The sequence below is a fragment of the Polyodon spathula genome, chromosome 35 (assembly GCF_017654505.1).
Source record: "Polyodon spathula isolate WHYD16114869_AA chromosome 35, ASM1765450v1, whole genome shotgun sequence".
NCBI classification, from domain to species: Eukaryota; Metazoa; Chordata; class Actinopteri; order Acipenseriformes; family Polyodontidae; genus Polyodon; species Polyodon spathula.
The window spans coordinates 1,250,912-1,273,095 of NC_054568.1; the positions used below are offsets into that span (position 1 = coordinate 1,250,912).

The window sequence follows — 22,184 nt, forward strand, 5'->3', positions numbered from 1 at the left end:
TAACAATAAACATTTTAAAAGAAACTAGTGTGTAGTAAAAGAAACTAGTAGTGTAGAAACTAGTGTGATTTGCAGTTTTCTGATTGAAATGTTTCTGCTGAAACGCTGTGGCTTCAAGATGAAATCTCTCCTACCGATTGCATTCCTTGTACAAAACGAAGGAATTGATGGCTGCCAGGTCCAGTAGAGATAACAGGATTTTACATGTAAGAATAATGTAGGTTATGTTCAAAATAAAGTCTGTATTAAAGTCAGTCAAAATTACATCTTTGATGCTAGGCGGGGGGGGGGGGGGGGGGGTTTACAACATCCTTATTTTCGTGATCAGACACGCAGAGTAATTTAAATTTGAAAAACCTTAACCTGTTAAAGTGACTTCCGTGGCTAGTGTTAATGGTACACATGAATAAAATACTGCAACAACCCCTGGTCTTGAGGCTCAAAGCAGGAGACAGGATTCAGGTGCTAACAAAACTACTTTATCAATTAAACAGGGTCCATGGGTCAGGACCGCATCGCAAAAACAATAAAAAAACACAATACCTCCTGACTCCATCCTAAAAATTCGCTCACTTTCTCGCTTGATCTATTCCACACACACACACACAGGCTTCGTCAGTCCCCTCACACACAGAGAAAACAGCTCTCACTCACACACACACACACACACACAAAGACAGAGGAAACTAGTGGTATGGTCCCACCCTGGAAAAATACACAACGTGAATGCACAGGACCAGTCTGCCAACCTGAACTGACCGGGTCGCTACAATATATTGCACTTACATTCATGAACAGATATTCTTTCAATTTTTTCGAGTACTCGAGTAATAAACAAGTACTCGAGTAATTAGAATGAACTAGAGTACTCTAACCCACCCCTAGTGCATGTGCTGGTGGATTTTAAAGTTTGAAAAAAAACTGAAACTCTTCCCACACACAGTACAGCAATAGGGTTTCTCTTCTGTGTGAATGCGCTGGTGTGATTGAAGATTTCCAAACAGCGTGAACCTCTTCCCACACACAGTGCAGTGATAAGGTTTTTCTCCTGTGTGAACACGCTGGTGTCTTTTAAGGTCATTTAACTGACTGAATCTCTTCCCACACACAGTGCAGTGAAAAGGTTTCTCTCCTGTGTGAGTTAGATGGTGTCTTTTAAGATGCGATAAATGTTTGAAACTCTTCCCACAAACACCACAAGAAAAGGGAGTCCCTCCTGTGTGATTTCCCTTGTGAGTTTTAAGAGAACCTAATTGATAGGAACTCTTCCCACCTGTAATAGAATGAGGCAAGGTCTTCAAGTTGCCCTGGGTTTCAGAACTGTTAAAACATGCAGAATGTGGCGTCTCTGTACTCTCCTTGTCTTGTAAAGAAGGAAATTTAACTGAGTGAGTTCTCAATGTCTTCACATTTTCTTCTTGGGGCGTCGTCTCTCTGTGTTTCTTGCGTTGTGGTTTGCCATTAGAAGAGTTTTTGCAGTGCGGTGATGGAGTGGAGTCGTGCTCTCCTTCATCTACTATAGAAGCTAAAGAAAGAAAGAGAAGAGAGACAAAGGTTATTGTACAGCATTCTTCCACATTAACAGGAGTCACCAGAGAACTCTGGTGACTCCTGTTAATGTCAGCCTCCTTTAATTAGCACCAGCCTGAATATAGTGAGTGTCAATGAGGACAAGGGCTTGAGAATATCACTATAACAGTCTGGTAAACATCACTCACATTTACCAGTCACTGATTTCCACCACACTTAATATCACTTTGAGAAATACAAGTAGATCAGGTTTGTATGCAGGAGCTGCACTGAAATGCTTCTGGCGACGCCAACCGACCCAATTGGATTTGAAAAAAAAAAAAAAAAAAAAAAATCTACTTGCCCCCTCCCCGTCACGCAAAACACACACAAAAAAGTACAATATAACTTGTAGGATTTTGGTTTTATTTAATAGTGAAAACAATCATCTAATTAGTGATTAACAAGCCTTGTAGCTTGACAGGTTCACTAAATTCTTCAAGACACGCAAAAGGTTCCCTGTGACTCCACCTCTCCTCAACGCATGTATGACATGCTTTAAGGAAATGATCCTTTCAGTGCAGTTTGGGACACATTTGCGAGTAAATTTAGGTATCATACTAAGGCTACGTACACACACACTGCAGCTGGCTTGACGACCGTATTTACAAGCGGCACTCGCTGTGGTTGTTTGTTGTACACACCCCCCCCCCTTTCATTACTGAAGTGAGTGCACTCCCTGTTTATACAAACCACTGAACTCGGGCCATCACTACACGCCGATCGGGAGGTTTTGTGTGAGAACATGGAGGCTGTGCTCTTTTCTGCAAAACCAGCGTAGACAGCGTCTTGCTTTTACAGTCAGTGGTGACAATCTGCAGTAACATGACGGTAGATCGAAACATCTGGGTGATCTTCTGGCCAGAAGCCTTGTGGGAACAACTTGAATGGTTTCCAAATGACTGGATTGAAAATGAACGTGTGTCTAAGGAGTCGCATATGTGTCTTTGTCCTTTACCGAGACATTTCCTGGAGTGCCAGAACACACGGATGAGACGTTTGGTATCGGTGGAAAAACGAGTTGCCATCGCACTGTTGCGTTTCTTACAACAAAATATTATACAACTGTACTATGATTAAATAAAGTATATTATATGTAGGCACTATTTACCACTGTTACGAATTCACTAGTCATCAATATCACAAAATCAACTTGGCTCATCAGGCACCTACAGTGGTTTGCAGAAATATTCACCCCCTACCTAATGGATGCAGTTTTTCAAACACTGTTTTTTTATTCAAAGCTGTAGTGGTTAAACTGAACACTTATATGAGGAGGAGGTTAAACATCAGCAAAACTTGCAAAGAAAATGTACAAAATGAAATTTACTGGTTGCATAAGTATTCAGCCCCTTAAGTCAGTACTTGGTAGAAGCACCTTTTGCAGCAGTTACTGCTATGAGTCTTTTTGGATAGGTCTCTACTAGTTTTGCATAGTTGGACGGTGACATTTTTACCCATTCTTCATGGAAAAATTGCTCGAGTTCTGTTGGGGATCGTTGATGGACTGCAATCTTCAAGTCTCGCCAGACATAACGCTTGGAATTTAGACCGAAAAATTCAATTTTTGTCTCTTCTGACCACAAAACCTTTTTCCACATGTCTGCAGTACCATCTGCTTTTTCACAAACTCTATATGTGCTTTAAGATGAGGCTTTTTGAGTAATGGCTTCTTTCTTGCCACCCGTCCATACAGGCCAGCTTTGTGTAGGGACCTGCTTACTGTTGATGTGGGAACACTGACTCCCCTCCCTCAGACACAGAACTTTGCAGATCTCTCAAGGTCATTGTTGGCTTCAGTGTGACATCCCGAACCAGTTTCCTGCTTGCTTGGCTTCTCAGTTTGAGGTCTCAAATGATGTTGCTCCAGATAAAGCAATACACAGGAGATACAGGCGTCATCTGTCTCCATATGAAGACCTTTCTTCCCCCCCAGTAACTATTTACATAATTCAGAACATTTTCGATAAGTATTTATGCATTCAATTCCCCATGAAGAGTATACCTCTGACTAAGTCAAAATTTGAGGAGAAATAAAAGGTTTTCCAATTATAAGGTCATAAATGGAATGAGCTTTGACCTCTTGAGCACCTTTGATACATTTTGTGAGGTAAGCACACATTGATAGGTTACTTGAAAAGGAAAATACATAAAACCTGCCCACTTGGGCCCTCTCAAACTCTTGCAGGCCCTATGCTTGACCTTGCACAAGTCTCAATGCAAGTAAAACAGACTTAAACAGAAATTAATCCAGTCCAGCCAGGTCTTAGCGTTTGCCACCAGTCAACACTGATCACCCTTCTGAGGTCTCCAGGTACAGGTCCACTCAAGGTAAGTATTGCGATAACCAGTCATTTTGTAATCCACACGTGTCTGTGTAGTAATGATAGTTTTGCTCCTTTCAGGAATCCAGGTAGGTATCTCCAGGTTTTGGATCTATCTCTACAAAAGAAGATGGCGCCCCTCTGGTCCGAATAGGAACAACAGGCAAGTTTAGGTTCGCTTATTGCTACAGTCTTTTACTTGAACCATTGACTTATTTCCCTTGGCAGGTGTTCTGGAGACCCCTGCTGGTGAAAAGCTGGTACCACAGCCCAGCCCCAGTTGCAGCTTTCTGGTGGACTTGGAATTATCCAATTAAAACAAAAACAGTCCGTGTCGGGCATTTACTTGACTACTGTGATATTGTTACATTCTTACACACAGTCCATTAGGAACAGGTCTGGGGTGCTTCGTTCCAGAGCAACAAGCAGTTTAAATAACACTTAATATTTAGAGAAAGACGTGCTTATTTGACACGAGATTCCACACAGAAGCCACTGTGTAGACAGTCCACATAAACGCTCCAGCACAATTTAAAACAAACCTGCGCTGCATTTAAAACAGCCCAGAGAACAAAAACAGCCGCGTGTAAACACATTCACCTCAAGAGAATGGTCTTCTTAAAACCTTGTCACACACAGCTTGGGTTAAAATCCTCTCAATTCACACAGAATAATTGCGGATAAGTTTTTTTTTTTTTTAAGTACACATATCTGCTTGCTCTTCCTTTTTCTGTTGTTTGTTACGAGCGGAGATAAACACACGGACATTCCTTCGGTCAAACTGGCACACAGCACTATTTGCCTTGTTCAAGTACATCCACACAGGTACCATGGAATACACAATGTGATGCCACCACCCCTGTAACTACAGGTCAACTCAGGATGTTTTTGTTCTCTGACTGCGGTGTAGACTCTCACTCTGCAACACCACCATCGCTCGTACTGTACTCCCCGTTCAGACTGGTCCACCGCCTTCCCCGCGCTCGCGTCTCCGTGCAGGGTGGTCCACCGCCTTCCTCGCACTCGCGTCTCCGTGCAGGGTGGTCCACCGCCTTCCCCGCGCTCGCGTCTCCGTGCAGGCTGGTCCACCGCCTTCCCTGCGCAGGCGTCTCTTCATGCAGGCTGGGTAAACACCTTCCAGCAAGTCTCGTCTCGTTTTGGCTGGGCAATCGCCTTCACAGAACACACACCCTCTCTCTCCCCTTTTGCTCTGTCTGCTCCAGCTTTATATGTCCCATGATTTTCGCACAAACCAGATCACCTGATTTCACCAGCCCGGGTGTTCATGGGACTTGAAGTTCCTATTTACAACTCTTTACAAGGACGAACGTATCAGTATTTAGTTGTAAGCTAAGGCAGGGTATCAATCTCCCACCTTCCTGATACCTTCTCTTTGCACTTCGTTACAATACATAATATGAAAAAAAAAACACAAAACTGTAAATAGTGAATAAATAAAATAGTAAAAAAGATGACGAATACATTTCAAATATACATAAATACATCACTGTTGGGTCACACTTTAGTTTCATTGTATGCTTTGTGCCAGAATTGAAAATACAGTGCCCTGCAGAGGTTTGCAGCAGTGCTTCCTCTGAACTCTCCCTGCTGATGTCGGGGACCAGAACCCCTATTGCACAATCTGCAATGCCAAAACACTGCCTCGTTCTGTTTGGAGACGATGGGGCTCGGGAACTGGCGAGCAAATGAAAAGGTGAAGCACAGTAAATGCGTACTATAAGCATGGGAGAAGGATGATAAATTGCAAAATTACTGCACGGATTTATGATCAACTTTTTTCAGGGTAATGCTGTTTGCTTCTTAGCAAAACAAAATGACAAAGTACTACAAATAAGCTGCAAATAAAACATCCATTGCTTAAACATTATAACTTGACTAAGAAACAGCACTTTTGTACCCAAGGTGTCTGTTGTACAAGGATTACTACTAAAAACATTTCAGATGCTAAATTAGACAAAACTACAAACCTGTGCAGACATAAAATCACTGACAAAAAGTATACCATCTAACCTAAACAACTATTAATAAGCCATCTATCTGAGAGGTATTTTATATGTAAAACCAGTAAATAAACCAGCTTGCAAGGGAAACATGTTTGAATGATATAATTGATCCTGTTAAACCTGGAGTGGAATGGAGCCTCCAGGGCCGGGACTGGACTCCCTGATCTAACAGCATTCTATAGAGGCACGGCAGTGGCTGCACATCTAGCAGGTGCCTCAGTAGCAAGGACAGCTATGTTGTAAGCCATTGACACAGTGGTTTGGGAGCTCCCCCTGGTTAAAATATGAATCTCAAGCACTCTGCTGGTGTTCAGTACCAAGATCTACAGGATTAACAGGCAGCTCAATGCTGCTTGTCTTGTATGATTACCTCTCAATCCCAGTTCACATTCAGATGGAGAATCATCACACAGCCTGGATCCCAGCTTGCTCTCCTCAAGTGTACAGGCATTATATTCAGCAGGAAGTTCCTCTGCGATGGAGACACATTCCTGCTCTATGAACTCCTCTTTGATAGGAACACATTCCTGTTGAGGGACCTCTTCATCTTTAACAAACGGCAGCTCTGTAACCTGCACTAGACTTGCACACCACTCCTGCTCAAAGGACTCCTCTTGTGTGGAAACCGCTTCTGTCGCTGACCTCTCCTGTGCTTCAGATTCAGGGATAGCGTGGCTCTCTTTGGGATCTGTGTGAAACAAAATTGTACAAATTATAAATCTTCCTTACTAGATAGGCTCCTCTAAAAAGCCAGCCCCTTGTCAGAATGCTGCTGAGAGATGTCAGCGAGTCATTCCAGTGGATTTATGTATGTGTGTGTTTATTTATTTAAAATGAATAATGTGCCCAATTACTTTACTCTCTTTTTAACTCCCCAATTCAAAATGATTTTCCTTCACTGCAGAACACCCCCCAACAGCTCAGGCCAGCTGAGGGTGTCCTCTAATCCACAACCAAGTCAATAACCCCTTCAGGCCCAGGAGCTGGACAGCAAGCTGCCAGGAGAACAAAGGCCAGCCCTGCAGGGGTCAGCTTGAGCTCACTGGGCTCCTGGCCAATAGATACAAATCATCAATTATGACCTATAGAGAGACATGTACTCTTCGAGATACTACAGGACTGGGAATGAGGTTGGATCCAACATTGCTTCTGAAGTATTTGTATAGAGGGGTGATCAACACCCACATTCCCAAGCTTCACATATTTCCCATTAACAAATATTTATTGCAGCTTCTCTCAACCTTGTGTGTGACTTGCCTGGATCAGGGATTGTATCAAAGTAAACCCTCCACATTGCTGGCTTCAGTAATTTGCAGTATGCATGGAAGTTACTGTTCCTGAGTTATTTTGTTATGGGTGGAACCCAATGTCACATTCACCCTTTCTACCTCTATAGTGTTTCAGTCAATTCCATTTGTTTAATTTCATGGCTGGTCCTCATATTTTAAATTAATTACTTGTGTGTATGTATGTTTAAGACCAGGGGCCTGTTTAAAAAAAAAAAAAAAGCAATTCACGACAATTTGCAATCGTAAACGTAACATACAAATATATCTATATATGTAGGGCTGGGAGATGTTTTTTTTACTATCGATGCATCCTTTTTTCAGAACTCTAAAGTAACATGTAAATAAGAAGTACATATATTTTCATCAACTCTAACCACGAGAAGTAAACGTTTCTCCAGTTGAACTTAAACACTTTTATTTGTGTCTAGCCACAATGTCGGCGAGGTCCCCCACAAAACGTTAGTAAAACAGAAGAGTAACTATTTACAAGTCCAACGTAACAAAGTCTGTGCTCTCTCCAGAGCTTATTTTCTGTTTTTATTCAGAAATATTATGGCATCCACATTCTCCACTTTCAAAGAACAGAGTTTGTTCACTGCTTTCCCTGCTTTGCTGAACACATGCTCGCTCGGGACCGATGTTGCAGGGATACTTAACCTGCTCTTTGCCAAGGCTGCTTGGTGTGTGGTCCAGAGGTTAAAGAAATAGGCTTGTAACCAGGAGGTCCCGGGTTGAAATTCCAGCTCAGCCACTGACTCACTGTGTAACCCCGAGCAAGTCACTTAACCTCCTTGTGCTCCACCTTTGGGGTGAGAAGTTCTTGTAAGTGACACTGCAGCTGAACCATAGTTCACACCCCCTAGTCTCGTATCTTGTAAAGCGCTTTGTGATGGTGGTCCACTACGAAAGGCGCTATGTAAAAATAAAGATTACTATTATTTCAAATCGTCATCTCTTGTTTCCTTGGAAGTAGCGTGTTTGTTGCCGTCCATGAAATATCAATTCCACTGCTTGTTCGGTCTTCGTTTTCTTTTTAAAAGGCAAGTCCTCTGTGCTGCACGATTTCCATCATTTTCAAGGTTGTCCTCCACCAGCCTCACTACTTTGGAAGACAGTGCTTCAGACACGCAGGCTTTGGTCTGTTCGGATAGGAAATCCAGATGGCGAAATCGGAGGCCAAGAAATTATGCAAATGTAAACAGAATCGCAAAGACAATTCTGCACTGGCTTCTCTCTCAAACTCTGTGTAACTGGAATTAGCAAATCAGTTGAGTTTGAAGAAGACAGTGTCTCCCCCTCATCAGGAACTTCAGTCAGTCTGTGTTTTATCCTTGTTGCAAGTGAGTACAAAGAACGAGAGTAATGTTTTTTTCTCTGCACTCAGCAGTACTGTAGCCAGTTTGAATGGCTGTAGTAGAGGTAGTATCAGCCATTAGCTTCCACTGCTCAGTCGTGAGGTCTAAAGTAGCTGCGTCAGACTTTTTGGTCAACTCTGCGTTTGACAAAACAGTGATTACTGCCATTTTAATTCAAGGCGGCGCTGAAACATACAATTAACTGTGTTCCACCTTTTTTTACGCCCTGTATTATCTTGAGTGCTGCTTTTCTGTGTTCAGCATTTCTGTTTGTTTCCTGTTAAAAGCACTTGTTGCTGTCTCACTCTTTTTAAAATGTGTAACCGCTCTCCTTGCTGCTGCCACTAACGTATGGACTTGTCTTACCTCCTCCAAGCTTTTCTGAATGCAGAGATTTAGAATGTGCCCTGAACAGCTAACGCTTGCCACGCTACCAAAAAGTAGCACGGCAAGCTCGCTTGCAGAAAGCAAAGACATTGCTCTGCACACGCTGGTGGTTGTCATGAACACAAGCTATTACTTTTGTAGCCACTTCAAACTCTCTGTTTACCTGATTGACTTATGCTAATTTCTCAGATGTGTGTCTCTTGTGAAATTTTTCATGTCACAATACTTTTGACTCGAATTCCCAGTTTTGCTTAACGCAATGGCAGGCGATGTGCTTGTCCATACGTTGGTGGTGAATTACACTCTTGACTTAAATCCTGTCTAAGCTTTTCCTTTGCATGTTCGTGATCCAGAGTAATGAATTTGGAGATTGTCTTTCGATGGGGCACTTCACGGCCCAGAGCAAATTCGCATTCTGGTTTTTAAACGCAGCTCCCTCTGCTATTCTAACAGGTCTGATATCTTGTGTGACAGCATCCACTATCAGGCCTGTTATTTCTTTTGCTCTGATGCTTTTTGTATCAACTTTCTTTCCTTTGAAGGTGCCGCTTCCTTTAACTTGTTTTTCCACGGTCATGTCGGGTGCTGTCTTACTAAATTATGATCTCGCGGGTTGGTGGGATTGACACAGAAGCTCATTAAAACTCCACAAACAGCGCATTTTACCTTTCCATTTTGTTCTTTTGTAAAAAAAAAAAAAACTTCCAGACGTCGACTGCATTATTTAAAACTGAAATCGACAATTTATCTAGCAAAATCTGATCCTGAAGCAGCCTACCTCTAGTCTCTCCTCTAGGTTTGGTTTTGTCAGCTTACTCTGAAAACGCACCTGCTGCTTAGTGGGCAGGGATCTTTTTTTTTTTTTATTAATATTATATTTTAAGGAACCAAAGGAAAGATAAGGCATAAGAGTGTAGATTTACATTTTGCCGGTCCTAATAAAAAAGTCATATTAATGAACTGATAGATTTGTTTTTTTTTCAACCATCGATGGTTATATGTTGTCCCAGCCCTAATATAATATAATTCATGTATACGCGGTTTTTATATTGTATACCAATTTGCCAACCGCTGCATATAGATTTGTGTATACGTGCTTTTGCACGGAAACATGACGCTTCCGCTCCATCGTGTGTACTGTTGCTCTCTCCCATCTCCCCCTGCCAGTACCAGCATCATCTCTCGCTTTGTCTCATGTACCAGTCATAGTAGCGTGTGCATGCGGTCTCCTTGCTCCGTGTTAACTTAGCATAACTGTCACCAGTCAACAACACCCTGGCCTTCAACGCCAAGGATTCAAGGAAAACGAAACATTCCTTTTTATTATGTTATAATTGTCTTACTTTTTACATGTTGCATTACCCATGTATGTTATAGTATTTGCATTGTTTTTATGTTACTGGGTTTTTCATTTGTGTTTAGTGAAGGAAAATGCAACTTAGAGAGGCTTTGATAAGTGTAACCGCGGCCGTGGAGAACCTAACCCTCTACTTCCCATAAGATCTAGTATTTACCAACCGCTATCACAGCTCTGACAAGGGCCGTCTGGGTGCTAGGTGCAGCACTGCATCCAGACAAACTTCAAATACAAAAACAACAAACACAAAAACACTTGCAACCTTCTCTCCTATTTTCTGTTCTGAATGCCCCTTTCTCTAATCTCCATTTGTGACCCCTGGGTCGACACTGTCAATACATTTCAGCATTTTGAATGCTTGAGTCACATTTTCTAATATGCTGGACGTATAACCGGTCACGTGACAAATGCCACCAAAAGCATATTTTTGCATGCTTTCATTTTAGTCGTTTATCATCAGCAGCCCGTCGCGTACCCGCCTGCTGCCCTGCCACAGTAAGGGCGGGTATTATACAAAGGAAGGGGGTTGTCACTTGCCTCCAAGTGGCTTTTCTAACTGGTGCACAGAAAGATTGCCACAGGGCGGGTTTCATTCTTGGTCGGTCCGGCGCTTCATTGGTGCACCGTGTGTGTGTTTATGCCTGTAGTAGGCGTGATATTGTATCAATTCCACGGCAGGGTAATAACTTTAATGGCACACGTTTTTTTTTTTTCTGGGTTTGTTCTATATCTAAAATGGCATCTCCAAACAAAGGAAGCCACGTTTGGCCGTATAAATAATTATGCCAAACAAAAATTGCAGTACCACTGCTTCATAGTTTGAAATGAAAACGTCCAGAATGATTGTGGATGCAGTTACTGATGGCAATAACCACAGCTAAACCAGTTTATCTAACCCAGTCATGCTGGCAACCGAGTTCAAGATTACCCCCTGGGTAGGTTTCAAACTCGGTTATGAGCCGTGTTTAAAGTTTATTTATTCTTTCAAACAAAGTGTCTCAAAGTGCTTTACAAAAACAACATACAGAATTAAACACCATTTTAGAGCAAAACTGGTAATATTAATAAAAAGTAAGCAACAACTCGGTTTAGAAACAGAAACACCGTGTACAAGTTTTAAATAATAGATTGATACATAATCAGGAGGACAGTGGATGCAAATCGAGTTAAGCACTTTTAAACGGGTTTTGAAACCTTAGCTCGGTTATAAAACGGAAATATGGGCAGGGCCTTAAAATAAAACCCATCTAACCCTAATCATACTGGTTACAACCGATATTAGGACTCCTGTAACCGCACTTGTAATAATCAAGCACTTTAAAAAGCGTCTAAAAGAAATTCTAACCATTAACTTTACAAGAAAGGGTAATTGTTGGATTGCCCAAGCAATACCATTAAAATAAGTAAATAAATGCAATCTTACCTTGCAATGTGAGGGGTTGTTTAATATCTGCCCCTGCAGCGCTCATGCATTCTCGCAGCGCTTTCAACTCGCTCTCTGATATTTCCAGTCTCAGCTTCAGACTTTCATTCTCCTTCTCCATTCCGCACATTTCTATGTGCAACTCAGTGAATTTGCTGCCGACAGCTTTAGTAATTTCCCACAAGACGGTGTCTACAGCCGCCTTCACTGCGTGCTCGATGGCAGAGCCGAGCTGCTCTTGAAAGAAGGACACGGAGACGCTGACGTCCATCTTCGCTTTGAGACAGGTGGAGCGGACTCCTCTTCATTCACAAACACTGACCTCACACTGCATTTAGCATCACTTTGCCCGAGCTCTTAAACAAAAGAGAAAGGGGGCTATTTGCATCGGAACTCCGTGCAGACAACTAACAAACAGAAAACCCCACGCATTATTAAAATAAACATTTCAAGCCAACCTCAATCCAGCAGGACTGAGCAAGCTGTAAAATCCCCGGCGCCTCGGCCAGTCTCCCTATCACAGCCAGGCACGCTGCACTTTGCGGGCTGCCAGGAGGAGGGTCTGCTTGGAAGAAGAGGCTGTTGTGAAACTGGTTACCCGAGTTCTCCATGCTGGCTCCTACATCGCTTATTAAATAATGCATGCACTATGATCGCATCGACAGGGAGGACAGCCAATAATGCGGGGCGGTTAAACCGGTCCCGCCTCCTAGCAGCGACGCTCTCGTTTCACTGCAGGAAATGGCAAAGTTAGCTTTTGTTTGCAGAGCTGACTGCAGTCTGTGTTGATATTATAGCAAGGCGTGTCCTGCTGTTTAAATCATCTAGGCTGGTGTTAAGGGTTTGTTTGTTTTTAAATAGCAATTTATGATTTATTTATTTATTTGTTTTTTGTTAGTTCCGGGAAAAGTCAATGTGCTGTTTTGTTTAAGAGCTCGGGCAAAGTGATGCTAAATGCAGTGTGAGGTCAGTGTTTGTGAATGAAGAGGAGTCCGCTCCACCTGTCTCAAAGCGAAGATGGACGTCAGCGTCTCCGTGTCCTTCTTTCAAGAGCAGCTCGGCTCTGCCATCGAGCACGCAGTGAAGGCGGCTGTAGACACCGTCTTGTGGGAAATTACTAAAGCTGTCGGCAGCAAATTCACTGAGTTGCACATAGAAATGTGCGGAATGGAGAAGGAGAATGAAAGTCTGAAGCTGAGACTGGAAATATCAGAGAGCGAGTTGAAAGCGCTGCGAGAATGCATGAGCGCTGCAGGGGCAGATATTAAACAACCCCTCACATTGCAAGGTAAGATTGCATTTATTATGGAATTGCTTGGTCAATCCAACATCTTAAAATCACATGTTATTAGTAATAATAAAAGTCATCGTTATTTTTAAAGCAGAGCCTTTCACAATAAAAATTGCCATAGTGTGCGTCATGTGAATACAAAGCGTTGCTAGATATTAGCAAGAAAAAGAACCAAAAAAAAGCACAACAATAAAGCAAGCAGAGAGTAAAAGCAACATCATTTAGCATAAAAACGCCTCATTATAACAGTGTGTTTATAATAAGAAAGTTTACAGAGGAGAGGAGGCCATTCAGCCCATCTTGCTCGTTTGGTTGTTAGTAGCTTATTGATCCCAGAATCTCATCAAGCAGCTTCTTGAAGGATCCCAGGGTGTCAGCTTCAACATTACTGGGGAGTTGATTCCAGACCCTCACAATTCTCTGTGTAAAAAAGTGCCTCCTATTTTCTGTTCTGAATGCCCCTTTATCTAATCTCCATTTGTGACCCCTGGTCTTGTTTCCTTTTTCAGGTAAAAAAAGTCCCTTGGGTCGACACTGTCAATACCTTTTAGAATTTTGAATGCTTGAATCAGGTCTCCACGTAGTCTTCTTTGTTCAAGACTGAACAGATTCAATTCTTTTAGCCTGTGACATGCCTTTTAAACCTGGAATAATTCTGGTTGCTGTTCTTTGCACTCTTTCTAGAGCAGCAATATCCTTTCTGTAGTGAGGTGACCAGAACTGAACACAGTATTCTATGTCATGGCTTACTAATGCATTGTAACATTTTAACATTACTTCCCTTGATTTAAATTCAACGCTTTCCACAATATATCCAAGCAGCTTGTTGGCCTTTTTTTATAGCATCCCCACATTGTCTAGATGAAGACATTTCTGAGTCAACATAAAGTCCTAGGTCTTTTTCCTAGATTCCTTCTTCAATTTCAGTATCTCCCATATGATATTTATAATGCACATTTGTATTGCCTGCGTGAAGTACCTGACATTTTTCTGTATTCAATGTCATTTGCCATGTGTCTGCTGTTTCGATAGGACTCGTAACAGCTCAAGTGTGGACAGGTAAACCGACACGGTATCGATACAGGTAAGTCAATATTCTGAAGCATACGCACGTCTTGCTTTATAGTTTAAATATTTTAAATAGCTTTACATTTTACAATGAGCTGCAGTACCTTTGTCATGGTTACTCCCAAAATAAGTGTCAAAGTAATCTACAAAATGAGTGGTGATGAAGAGGTAAAGTGTACTGCAGAGCAGTGCCACTCTAAAATGAAATCCCTTGTGAGAGAATATCAAAAAGCAGAAACAAAGCAAAAAAGCGCGCATTCCCAAAGCCGTGGTGCAAGCCCACTGCCTTCGCAACCTCGTGCATTTAAAGAGGGCTAATTGTTTTCGCCTTTTTGTTCGTCTCAGCCTTTCACGTTTTGCTCGTCTCTTAATAATGATTGAACACTAAAAGAAAATACTGTACATGGACAGGATGGCAAAGTAAGCTGTTACATACCAGCGGATTCATTGCTAACAGGTGTGACAGCGGTCGTCATGGAAACAAGTTCAGAACCCGGACGCTGTCGATTTAAACGTGCATGAATGTGGACAGTTATATCACAACTGTATCCTAGTCCCTCTGACACTTCTGCCTGTGTTATGCTAAAGTTATTTAAAACTGGATAGGAACAGGTTGACATGTGGGGCATGTTGTCCGTATCCTCCTTTGTAAAAACCTGTGAAAAGTAATCATTTAATGTATTTGCTATTTTCTTTTCTTCTGCTATGATTTTGCTATTTGTATCTCTGGGACATTTTACCTTCTCCTTGAATGTTCTTTTGCTGTTATAATTGATTTATGAATGTAGCAGGGGGAGATCTGTGCTGACTCTGCTGGCGTGTTCACAGTACTGCAGGAAGAGGGCGGCAGTCGTCCAACAACCGCCTGTGAGTCATGGCAGTGACACGGGGAGGTGGGAGAGTGGGTGTGTGGACTTTCCCCCTCTCTGAATGGCTGAGAGGCGAGTCTTGGCAGATTGCTAGCCCTATTAAAAAAATGCTCTGCTGTTTCCTCAGGGCTGCCCTCTTAGATAAGCTGTGTGTACGGAAGCGCTGGTCGAGGACCGAGAAACCAGCTGGGAGAAACACTGCAACGAACAAGGCAGAGAGTGACAGCGGGGAACCCTTGGGCAGACCCCAAAGTATTGTTTAGAGCAGGCAGGGAGCCGCTAGAGTAGGTCGGTGATCCGGGTCGTGCGGGTAGCGGTGACTGGGATAACGCTGCCGAGTGCAGCACCTTTTATTTGTAGTTTTATTATTGTGTTATTTTTCCTTGTTCTTTTCGCCTTTGTTTTCATTATTATTTCTTTGAGCACCTGTGAGTGAGCCTGCAGTGAATTAGTTTACCAGCTTTGGTATTTCCGTGGTGCTGTCTATCATCGTTGATAGGCAGCCCACGGACAACAGTGCCCTCTGCCGGTGAAAAGTAAGAACTGTCCTGAAAATAAAACTGGGCACCTGGGTGGTGTTCCAAGTACAACTGTTCTGTCTCGTGTGTCAGTGAATTACCCACCACCCTTCCACAATGAACTTTACTTTTTATACTTTTTTTTTTTTTTTATTTAAAATGTCCGTGATTTTCACTGCATAAAATGAGATTTCCCTTAAAGGGGGTGTTTTCCCCCAAGTTACCGACAGGTTGGGTGGCGTCTGGCGATTCTACTAGAATGCTGCTCTGTGCTGCTCGTGAACTTTGCAGTTTTGTACTTGCTGTATAATTGAGTACTAATCAGTGAAGCACAGTCTTCCTGCATTATTTAGAAGTATGAATACTCTGGTAACCATAAATAAAAATCACCCTATTCACACTCAGTTAGACTGATCCAGACCGTGCTACTCAGTTACAATGATGCAGGGCTGCTTTTAGAATTCCACACGGGCCATTTGCACATAAGGGGCCCAAAAAATTTAAACCATTGAATAAAAACTTCATAGGATGTAGAGAACTGCAAAACCATTGTCATTAATATGCAAACTAATACAAAAACTATTTTTTTAATTTATCAAAGTTAAATAAATAGTGCATGATAGTGTAATTTTGGTATGTTTTAGATAAGACGTTGATTTAATATACCCAATTGAGTAATTCAGTTTTAAAAGGAGAACCGGTGGGCCACTGGGGTGGTCTTCACGGTCCACGTTTGGCCCACGGGCTACCTGTTGAGTCTCACTCTAGTAGGGTAACGAAATAAAGTTTTGAATCGACACAACATTTTTTTCCCCATCTATTGCACAACTACCCCGTATATAATAAGATCCGGTTTTTGTTTACTGTCAGGAGTTTGACGATGACATAATTGCACAGCAGCTTCCCTAGTTAGATAATGAGCTGATATCTCTTGAGCCAAAAAAAAAAAACAGGCATGGCATGAACACCAGTACATATATTGCGAGTTTTGTACTCCAGCACAATCAGCTGTTGCGGGGAAAAGGGCATTTTATTTCTCAGACTGACCATTTGAAGAAGGATGAAAGCAGAGCGTGAAATACTTGTGATTAGGAACTGGACACCTACGTTGCACCTACTGAAGTAAAAAGCAAACCCAAGGAATTCAAAATGAAGTGCAATGCAGTGCATTTGATTGCAGTAGAAAACCTGCCTTTTAGTGTCATAACAAGATATTGTACTTTAACCCTTCGTAGTCCATTTGTTCAGCGCTTGTCAGGCGCGTCAAGTCCAATTTATTTTCACACACGCTGTTTATTTTACACAGCCGTTTAAAATCCCCCCCCCCCCCCCCCAATAAAACAGGTTTAAAATGCAAAAGGACACTCAGTACTGCATCTCCAGCCAAGCCCCAGCCCTTGTTCGCTGTATTTTTCACATACCTCTTTATAAACATGCATACTGATAGATCCTCTCCTGATCACTCGTTTTATCACCAGACTCCTCAATAATGTGATCCAAGTCATTATTTTATTACTGTAACATCCCACAGAGTGTTATCTCTGTAGTGGATGAGGATATGAGATACGCCCCCTTTTTTTCGGTTTCATTCGGCCTGTAAATAAACTGTAAACATTAAATAAAACTGACTGTATATAGTTTGCGCTTCTTTGGCGTTTCAAAGTGAACTCTTATATAGTTAATATTTAACGATTGAGTACCGTTAAAAAGAAACGATCAGTGATGTTAAATGCAATGTTGGAGTAAGGATCAGCAAGCGGGTTTGCAATTTGTGGTAAGTAAATCGATTTATTGTGATGATGATGATGATGTTTTAGGCAGGGATTTCCGCATTGTGTTTTTTATTGACGGTCAGGTGGTGTATTAACAAGATGCAATGCATGATGCTGCAGCTGTCACTGAATAAAAAAAGAAGGAAGTTTTCATAAACTCGTGTCTAGTTTATATAGATTACATTCCAAAGTAGTGTAATCTGTTTGGAATACATATTTGGTACATTGCCAGTGGGCGTGAATACCCATTGCACTAATTGTGTGCACAAACGTGTTTAAAGAAACTTGCATCGTAATAGTAGTGCAGCCAGGGGGTTTTTTGCCCCACCCCCCCACCCCCCCGGGAGCGAACATGTATGTGGGCATTACTATCGTCGATATTTATTCAAACAAATTATATTTTCTCAGCCCAATTAATTGATTGCTATTTTGAGGCTTAACTGCCCCAGTCCCTATTGTGTTTGATTAACACAGGCATTGTCACATGTTTAAATGGTAAAAGCTGATCTTACTTTTCAAACCTGGCTTTCTTGTGTGCTACAGTACCCAATCAACTCTGTGTGTGTGTGTGTGTGTGTGTGTGTACTGTACATGTCTTTTTGCTAGATTACAGTACTAATGCAAACTAAGAGGAACAAAATAAATAATGCACTTTCCCTAAATTAGTAAAAATATTTAATGAACAAAAAACATCAATCAAAACAAGAGGCATATTTTCCATTTTACCAATAAACAAATAAAGGAATAAAACCATGGCATGTCCTGTTACACCCACAATAATGCTCCCACAGGCTTCACACCCCTCACAATCTTCTTCACAATGGCAATAATACCACACGTAAACAAATAAACAAAGGAACACCCATCTCCCTTCGGAGCGTTTACTTCACAGTGATCGGTTTCCTGTCTCGCCCACTGGGCAGCTAAGCTACTTTCCAGTTTTGAACGCTTTTGCCAATACTCGTATTACACTTTCCTCTGACCCTGACAGCATGAGCCTCCCCCAGGCAAACCCAGGACAAAGGAATTACTTTCCTTTTATTGTTATCCAGCCCAGCCAATTACAAAACTAACTCTGTAATCACCTGCATCTGTGCAGTTTACTTTTAATTAAAACTAACCCTGAAATCACCTGCATCTGTTTACCTTTTAATTAAACCCCTAGTGCTCCTGGCACTTAAAGGCCCTATTAACTACAACTCCCGCATTGCCTCTTGGGAGATGCAGTCTTCAGCGCCCTGTCTTGTATAATGTAGTATGCAGGGACCCATGTGTTTATCATTCAAAACCACCCCCGACTGCACAGCACCCATAGTGACAGACCAGGTCAAAAGAAAGCCCATAGAATAAACGTCAAACTGTGACGTACGCAGGGACGGTACAGTACTGCCAGTGCTCAGTCTTTTCACATAGCTGCCTATGTCCTGGAGCCGAAGTGCAGGCTCTATCCTAATACTGCTAAGTGCCAGTCTGATTGAGGCAGAAATGGGTATTATTCTACAGACCAGTAGACCCAACAACACATCCAAATGCCAGAAACTGGCAATTAAAATATATAGATAAAAAAATAATCAAATACATTCATGGTTACCATTTCAGTTGAATAACAAAGGTAATTAATAGCAATGAATGTGCACTTCCTTCCATTAATGTGACTTTTGGGAGACCATCGTTTCCACCAGCTTTTTGAAGTCAGGTGTAAAGCCGATGCAAGCACATCATAGCTCAGCAGAGATTTCCATGTCAGTCAGTCTGTTGCTAATTATTCGCTTATTTACTGCACAGACCTCATTGCTTTTTGAAGCAGCTGGTGTGTTTAAGATTTATAATTTGTACAATTTTGTTTCACACAGATCCCAGAGAGAGCCACACTATCCCTGAATCTGAAGCACATGAGGAGCCACAGATAGAAGCAGTTTACAAACAAGAGGAATCCTTTGAGCAGGAGTGGTGTTCAAGTCTAATGCAGGTTACAGGGCTGGCGTTTGTTAACGATGAACAGGTCACTCAGCAGGAATGTGTTCCTATCAAAGAGGAGTTCATAGAGCAGGAATGTGTCCTCATCACACAGGAAGTTCCAGCTGAAAATAATGCCTGTACACTTGAGGAGAGCAAGCTGGGATCCAGGCTGTGTGATGAGTCTCCATCTGAATGTGAACTGGGATTGAGAGGTAATCATACAAGACAAGCAGCACTGAGCTGCCTGTTAATCCTGTAGATCCTGGTACTGAACACCAGCAGAGTGCTTGAGATTCATATTTTAACCAGGGGGAGCTCCCAAACCACTGTGTCAATGGCTTACAACATAGCTGTCCTTGCTACTGAGGCACCTGCTAGATGTGCAGCCACTGCCGTGCCTCTATAGAATGCTGTTAGATCAGGGAGTCCAGTCCCGGCCCTGGAGGCTCCATTCCACTCCAGGTTTAACAGTTAAAGTGAGATAATGAACTGCTTCAGGGTCTGGGTGGAGGTTTAATTGGTTCAATTAACCCATTTAGAACAGGGTTGGAACACAGATCAGAGGTGGAAGGGCTAACATTGGACACCGCTGTGTTAGATCTTTGCCTTCCCCCGTTTCTGGTAAACTGTTTGCAGTTGTGCTGCTCCCACAGCTTTACAGAACTGCAGGGATCAAATGTCAAATCCAATCGGGTCGGTTGGCGTCACCAGAAGCATTTCAGTGCAGCTCCTGCATACAAACCTGATCTACTTTTATTTCTCAAAGTGATATTAAGTGTGGTGGAAATCAGTGACTGGTAAATGTGAGTGATGTTTACCAGACTTATAGTGATATTCTCAGGCCCTTGTCCTCATTGACACTCACTATATTCAGGCTGGTGCTAATTAAAGGAGGCTGACATTAACAGGAGTCACCAGAGTTCACTCTAGGAGAGTCTCATGTTTATAACAGGGAGCCCTGCAGAAGAGTGCATGTGGAAGAATGCTGTACAATAACCTTTGTCTCGCTTCTCTTTCTTTCTTTAGCTTCTATAGTAGATGAAGGAGAACACGATTCCACTCCATCACCGCACTGCGAAAACTCGTCTAATGGCAAACCACAACGCAAGAAACACAGAGAGACGACACCCCAAGAAGAAAATGTGGAGACATTGAGAACTCACTCAGTTAAATTTCCTTCTTTACAAGACAAGGAGAGTACAGAGACGCCACATTCTGCATGTTTTAACAGTTCTGAAACCCAGGGCAACTTGAAGACCTTGCCTCATTCTATTACAGGTGGGAAGAGTTCCTATCAATTAGGCTCTCTTAAAACTCACAAGGGAAATTGCACAGGAGGGACTCCCTTTTCTTGTGGTGTTTGTGGGAAGAGTTTCAAACATTTATCAAAGCTTGAAATCCACCAGCGTGTTCACACAGGAGAGAAACCTTATCACTGTACTCAATGTGGGAAAAGATTCAGTCAGTTAAATGACCTTAAAAGACACCAGCGTGTTCACACAGGAGAGAAACCGTATCACTGTACTCAGTGTGGAAAGAGATTCAGTCAGTTAGGAAACCTTAACATCCACCAGCGCTGTCATGAAGGAGAGAAACCTTTTCATTGTGCTGAATGTGAGAAAAGATTCAGACACTTAGGATACCTTAAAATCCACCAGCGTATTCACACAGGAGTGAAACCTTATCAATGCTTTGAGTGTGGGAAGAGTTTCACGCAGTCTGGAAATCTTAAGTCACACCTCTGCATTCACACAAGTGTGTAACCCTATCCCTGCTCTTCATGTGGGGAAAAGTCGCAGTGGAGATTCTTGAAGGACACAAAATAATTCTTAGAATTCAGACACTGGAGGACACCGAAACAGGACCAAGCACGACTAAAACACAGAAACATTTACTGAGCACTAAAGAGTAAACGTGCTTGATAAATAGTCACGCCTGGTCACAATTACTCAGATCACAAACCTACGCTCACGGATGGAAATTATGAAATACTGCGTCTTGTTTGGACTATTCATCATCTTGTTGACCATTCTGCTTTTGTTGCATCACATCAGTAATCTATTCAATGTAATTATGTCTGCAAGTTTCCACGTTTCTCCCTTGCATTGTAGTTTGAACATTAAGGTTATTATACAGTTGGAATCAAATGTTTACATACCCCAATGGAAATGTGGAATTTCTAGAAACAAAGAGAAAGGAGAAATCTCTGTCATTTCCAAGAAGTCAATATTGGAAAAAGTAAAGAGCTAGCTGAAGCCCTTAGACAGAAAATGATTTATTGTCATAAAGCTGGAGAAGGATGCAAGAAGATTTCCAAGCATTTGAGTATCCCAAATTCAAGTGTTATTTCTATTGTTTGTAAAGAAGTACAAAACAAATGGTGCTGTCACAAGGCTCCATCAGTCTGGAATAAACAAGGTTCTTTCACCAAGAAGAAGTAGAAGAATTGTGAGGAAGGTTAATAACAATTCAAGATTGATGCAGTCAATTCACTTTGAATATCTTTAGCAAGTGGGGTTTCCATTTCAACCACAGGTCCAGTATTGCATGGTGAAGGTCTCAATGGTCCAGGCCAAGGAAAGCCACTCATAGGAAAACATCATAAAGGCAATTGCTTAAAGTTTTAAAAATGGCATTTGAATGATGGATATGAGTTCTGGTCAAAGGTTTTGTGGAGTGATGAAACAAAAATTGAGCTATTTGGTCACGCTGATAGTCATTACGTTTGGAGAAAGTCTGGTGAGGTGTGCTAAGAAAAGAACACCATACCTACTGTCAAGCACTGAGGTGGTGATATCCTTCTATGGGGCTGTTTTTCCTCTAATGAAACAGGAAATTTAGTTCCAATACATGATAAAATGGATTCCACATCATACCAAAAGATATTGGCCAATCATCTGAAATTGTCCGCTACAAAACTTGGTTTAAAGCGCAGCTGGACGTTCCAACACAACAACGATTGAGAATCTTTGGTATGAG

At 42.0% G+C, this 22,184-nt stretch overlaps 2 protein-coding genes across 2 annotated transcripts; one reads left to right on the plus strand and one right to left on the minus strand.

Moving 5' to 3' along the window:
* Positions 1–284: 284 nt before the first annotated feature.
* LOC121303698 (zinc finger protein 782-like) lies at positions 285–12,348 on the minus strand. The gene is made up of 3 exons (XM_041234463.1): positions 11,729–12,348; positions 6,288–6,605; positions 285–1,525 (listed from the first exon to the last, which is right to left on the minus strand). Exons 1-3 carry the CDS (start codon positions 11,997–11,999, stop codon positions 882–884), a joined length of 1,233 nt encoding a protein of 410 aa, XP_041090397.1. The 5' UTR covers positions 12,000–12,348; the 3' UTR covers positions 285–881.
* A 126-nt stretch (positions 12,349–12,474) lies between these two features.
* On the plus strand, positions 12,475–21,687 carry LOC121303696 (zinc finger protein 160-like). The gene is made up of 3 exons (XM_041234461.1): positions 12,475–13,016; positions 19,100–19,417; positions 20,232–21,687. The coding sequence occupies exons 1-3, from the start codon at positions 12,746–12,748 to the stop codon at positions 20,966–20,968; spliced, it is 1,326 nt and encodes a 441-aa protein (XP_041090395.1). The 5' UTR covers positions 12,475–12,745; the 3' UTR covers positions 20,969–21,687.
* Positions 21,688–22,184: the final 497 nt, after the last annotated feature.

What these genes read in the sequence shown, in the direction of transcription:
- LOC121303698 (XM_041234463.1), bottom strand. Translation starts at nt 11,999, where the DNA reads ATGGACGTCAGCGTCTCCGTGTCCTTCTTTCAAGAGCAGCTCGGCTCT. An exon ending in ACAACCCCTCACATTGCAAG is followed by an intron (nt 6,606 to 11,728) that starts GTAAGATTGCAT and finishes TGTTTCACACAG; the next exon opens with ATCCCAAAGAGAGCCACGCT. An exon ending in ATGTGAACTGGGATTGAGAG is followed by an intron (nt 1,526 to 6,287) that starts GTAATCATACAA and finishes TTCTTTCTTTAG; the next exon opens with CTTCTATAGTAGATGAAGGA.
- LOC121303696 (XM_041234461.1), top strand. Translation starts at nt 12,746, where the DNA reads ATGGACGTCAGCGTCTCCGTGTCCTTCTTTCAAGAGCAGCTCGGCTCT. An exon ending in ACAACCCCTCACATTGCAAG is followed by an intron (nt 13,017 to 19,099) that starts GTAAGATTGCAT and finishes TGTTTCACACAG; the next exon opens with ATCCCAGAGAGAGCCACACT. An exon ending in ATGTGAACTGGGATTGAGAG is followed by an intron (nt 19,418 to 20,231) that starts GTAATCATACAA and finishes TTCTTTCTTTAG; the next exon opens with CTTCTATAGTAGATGAAGGA.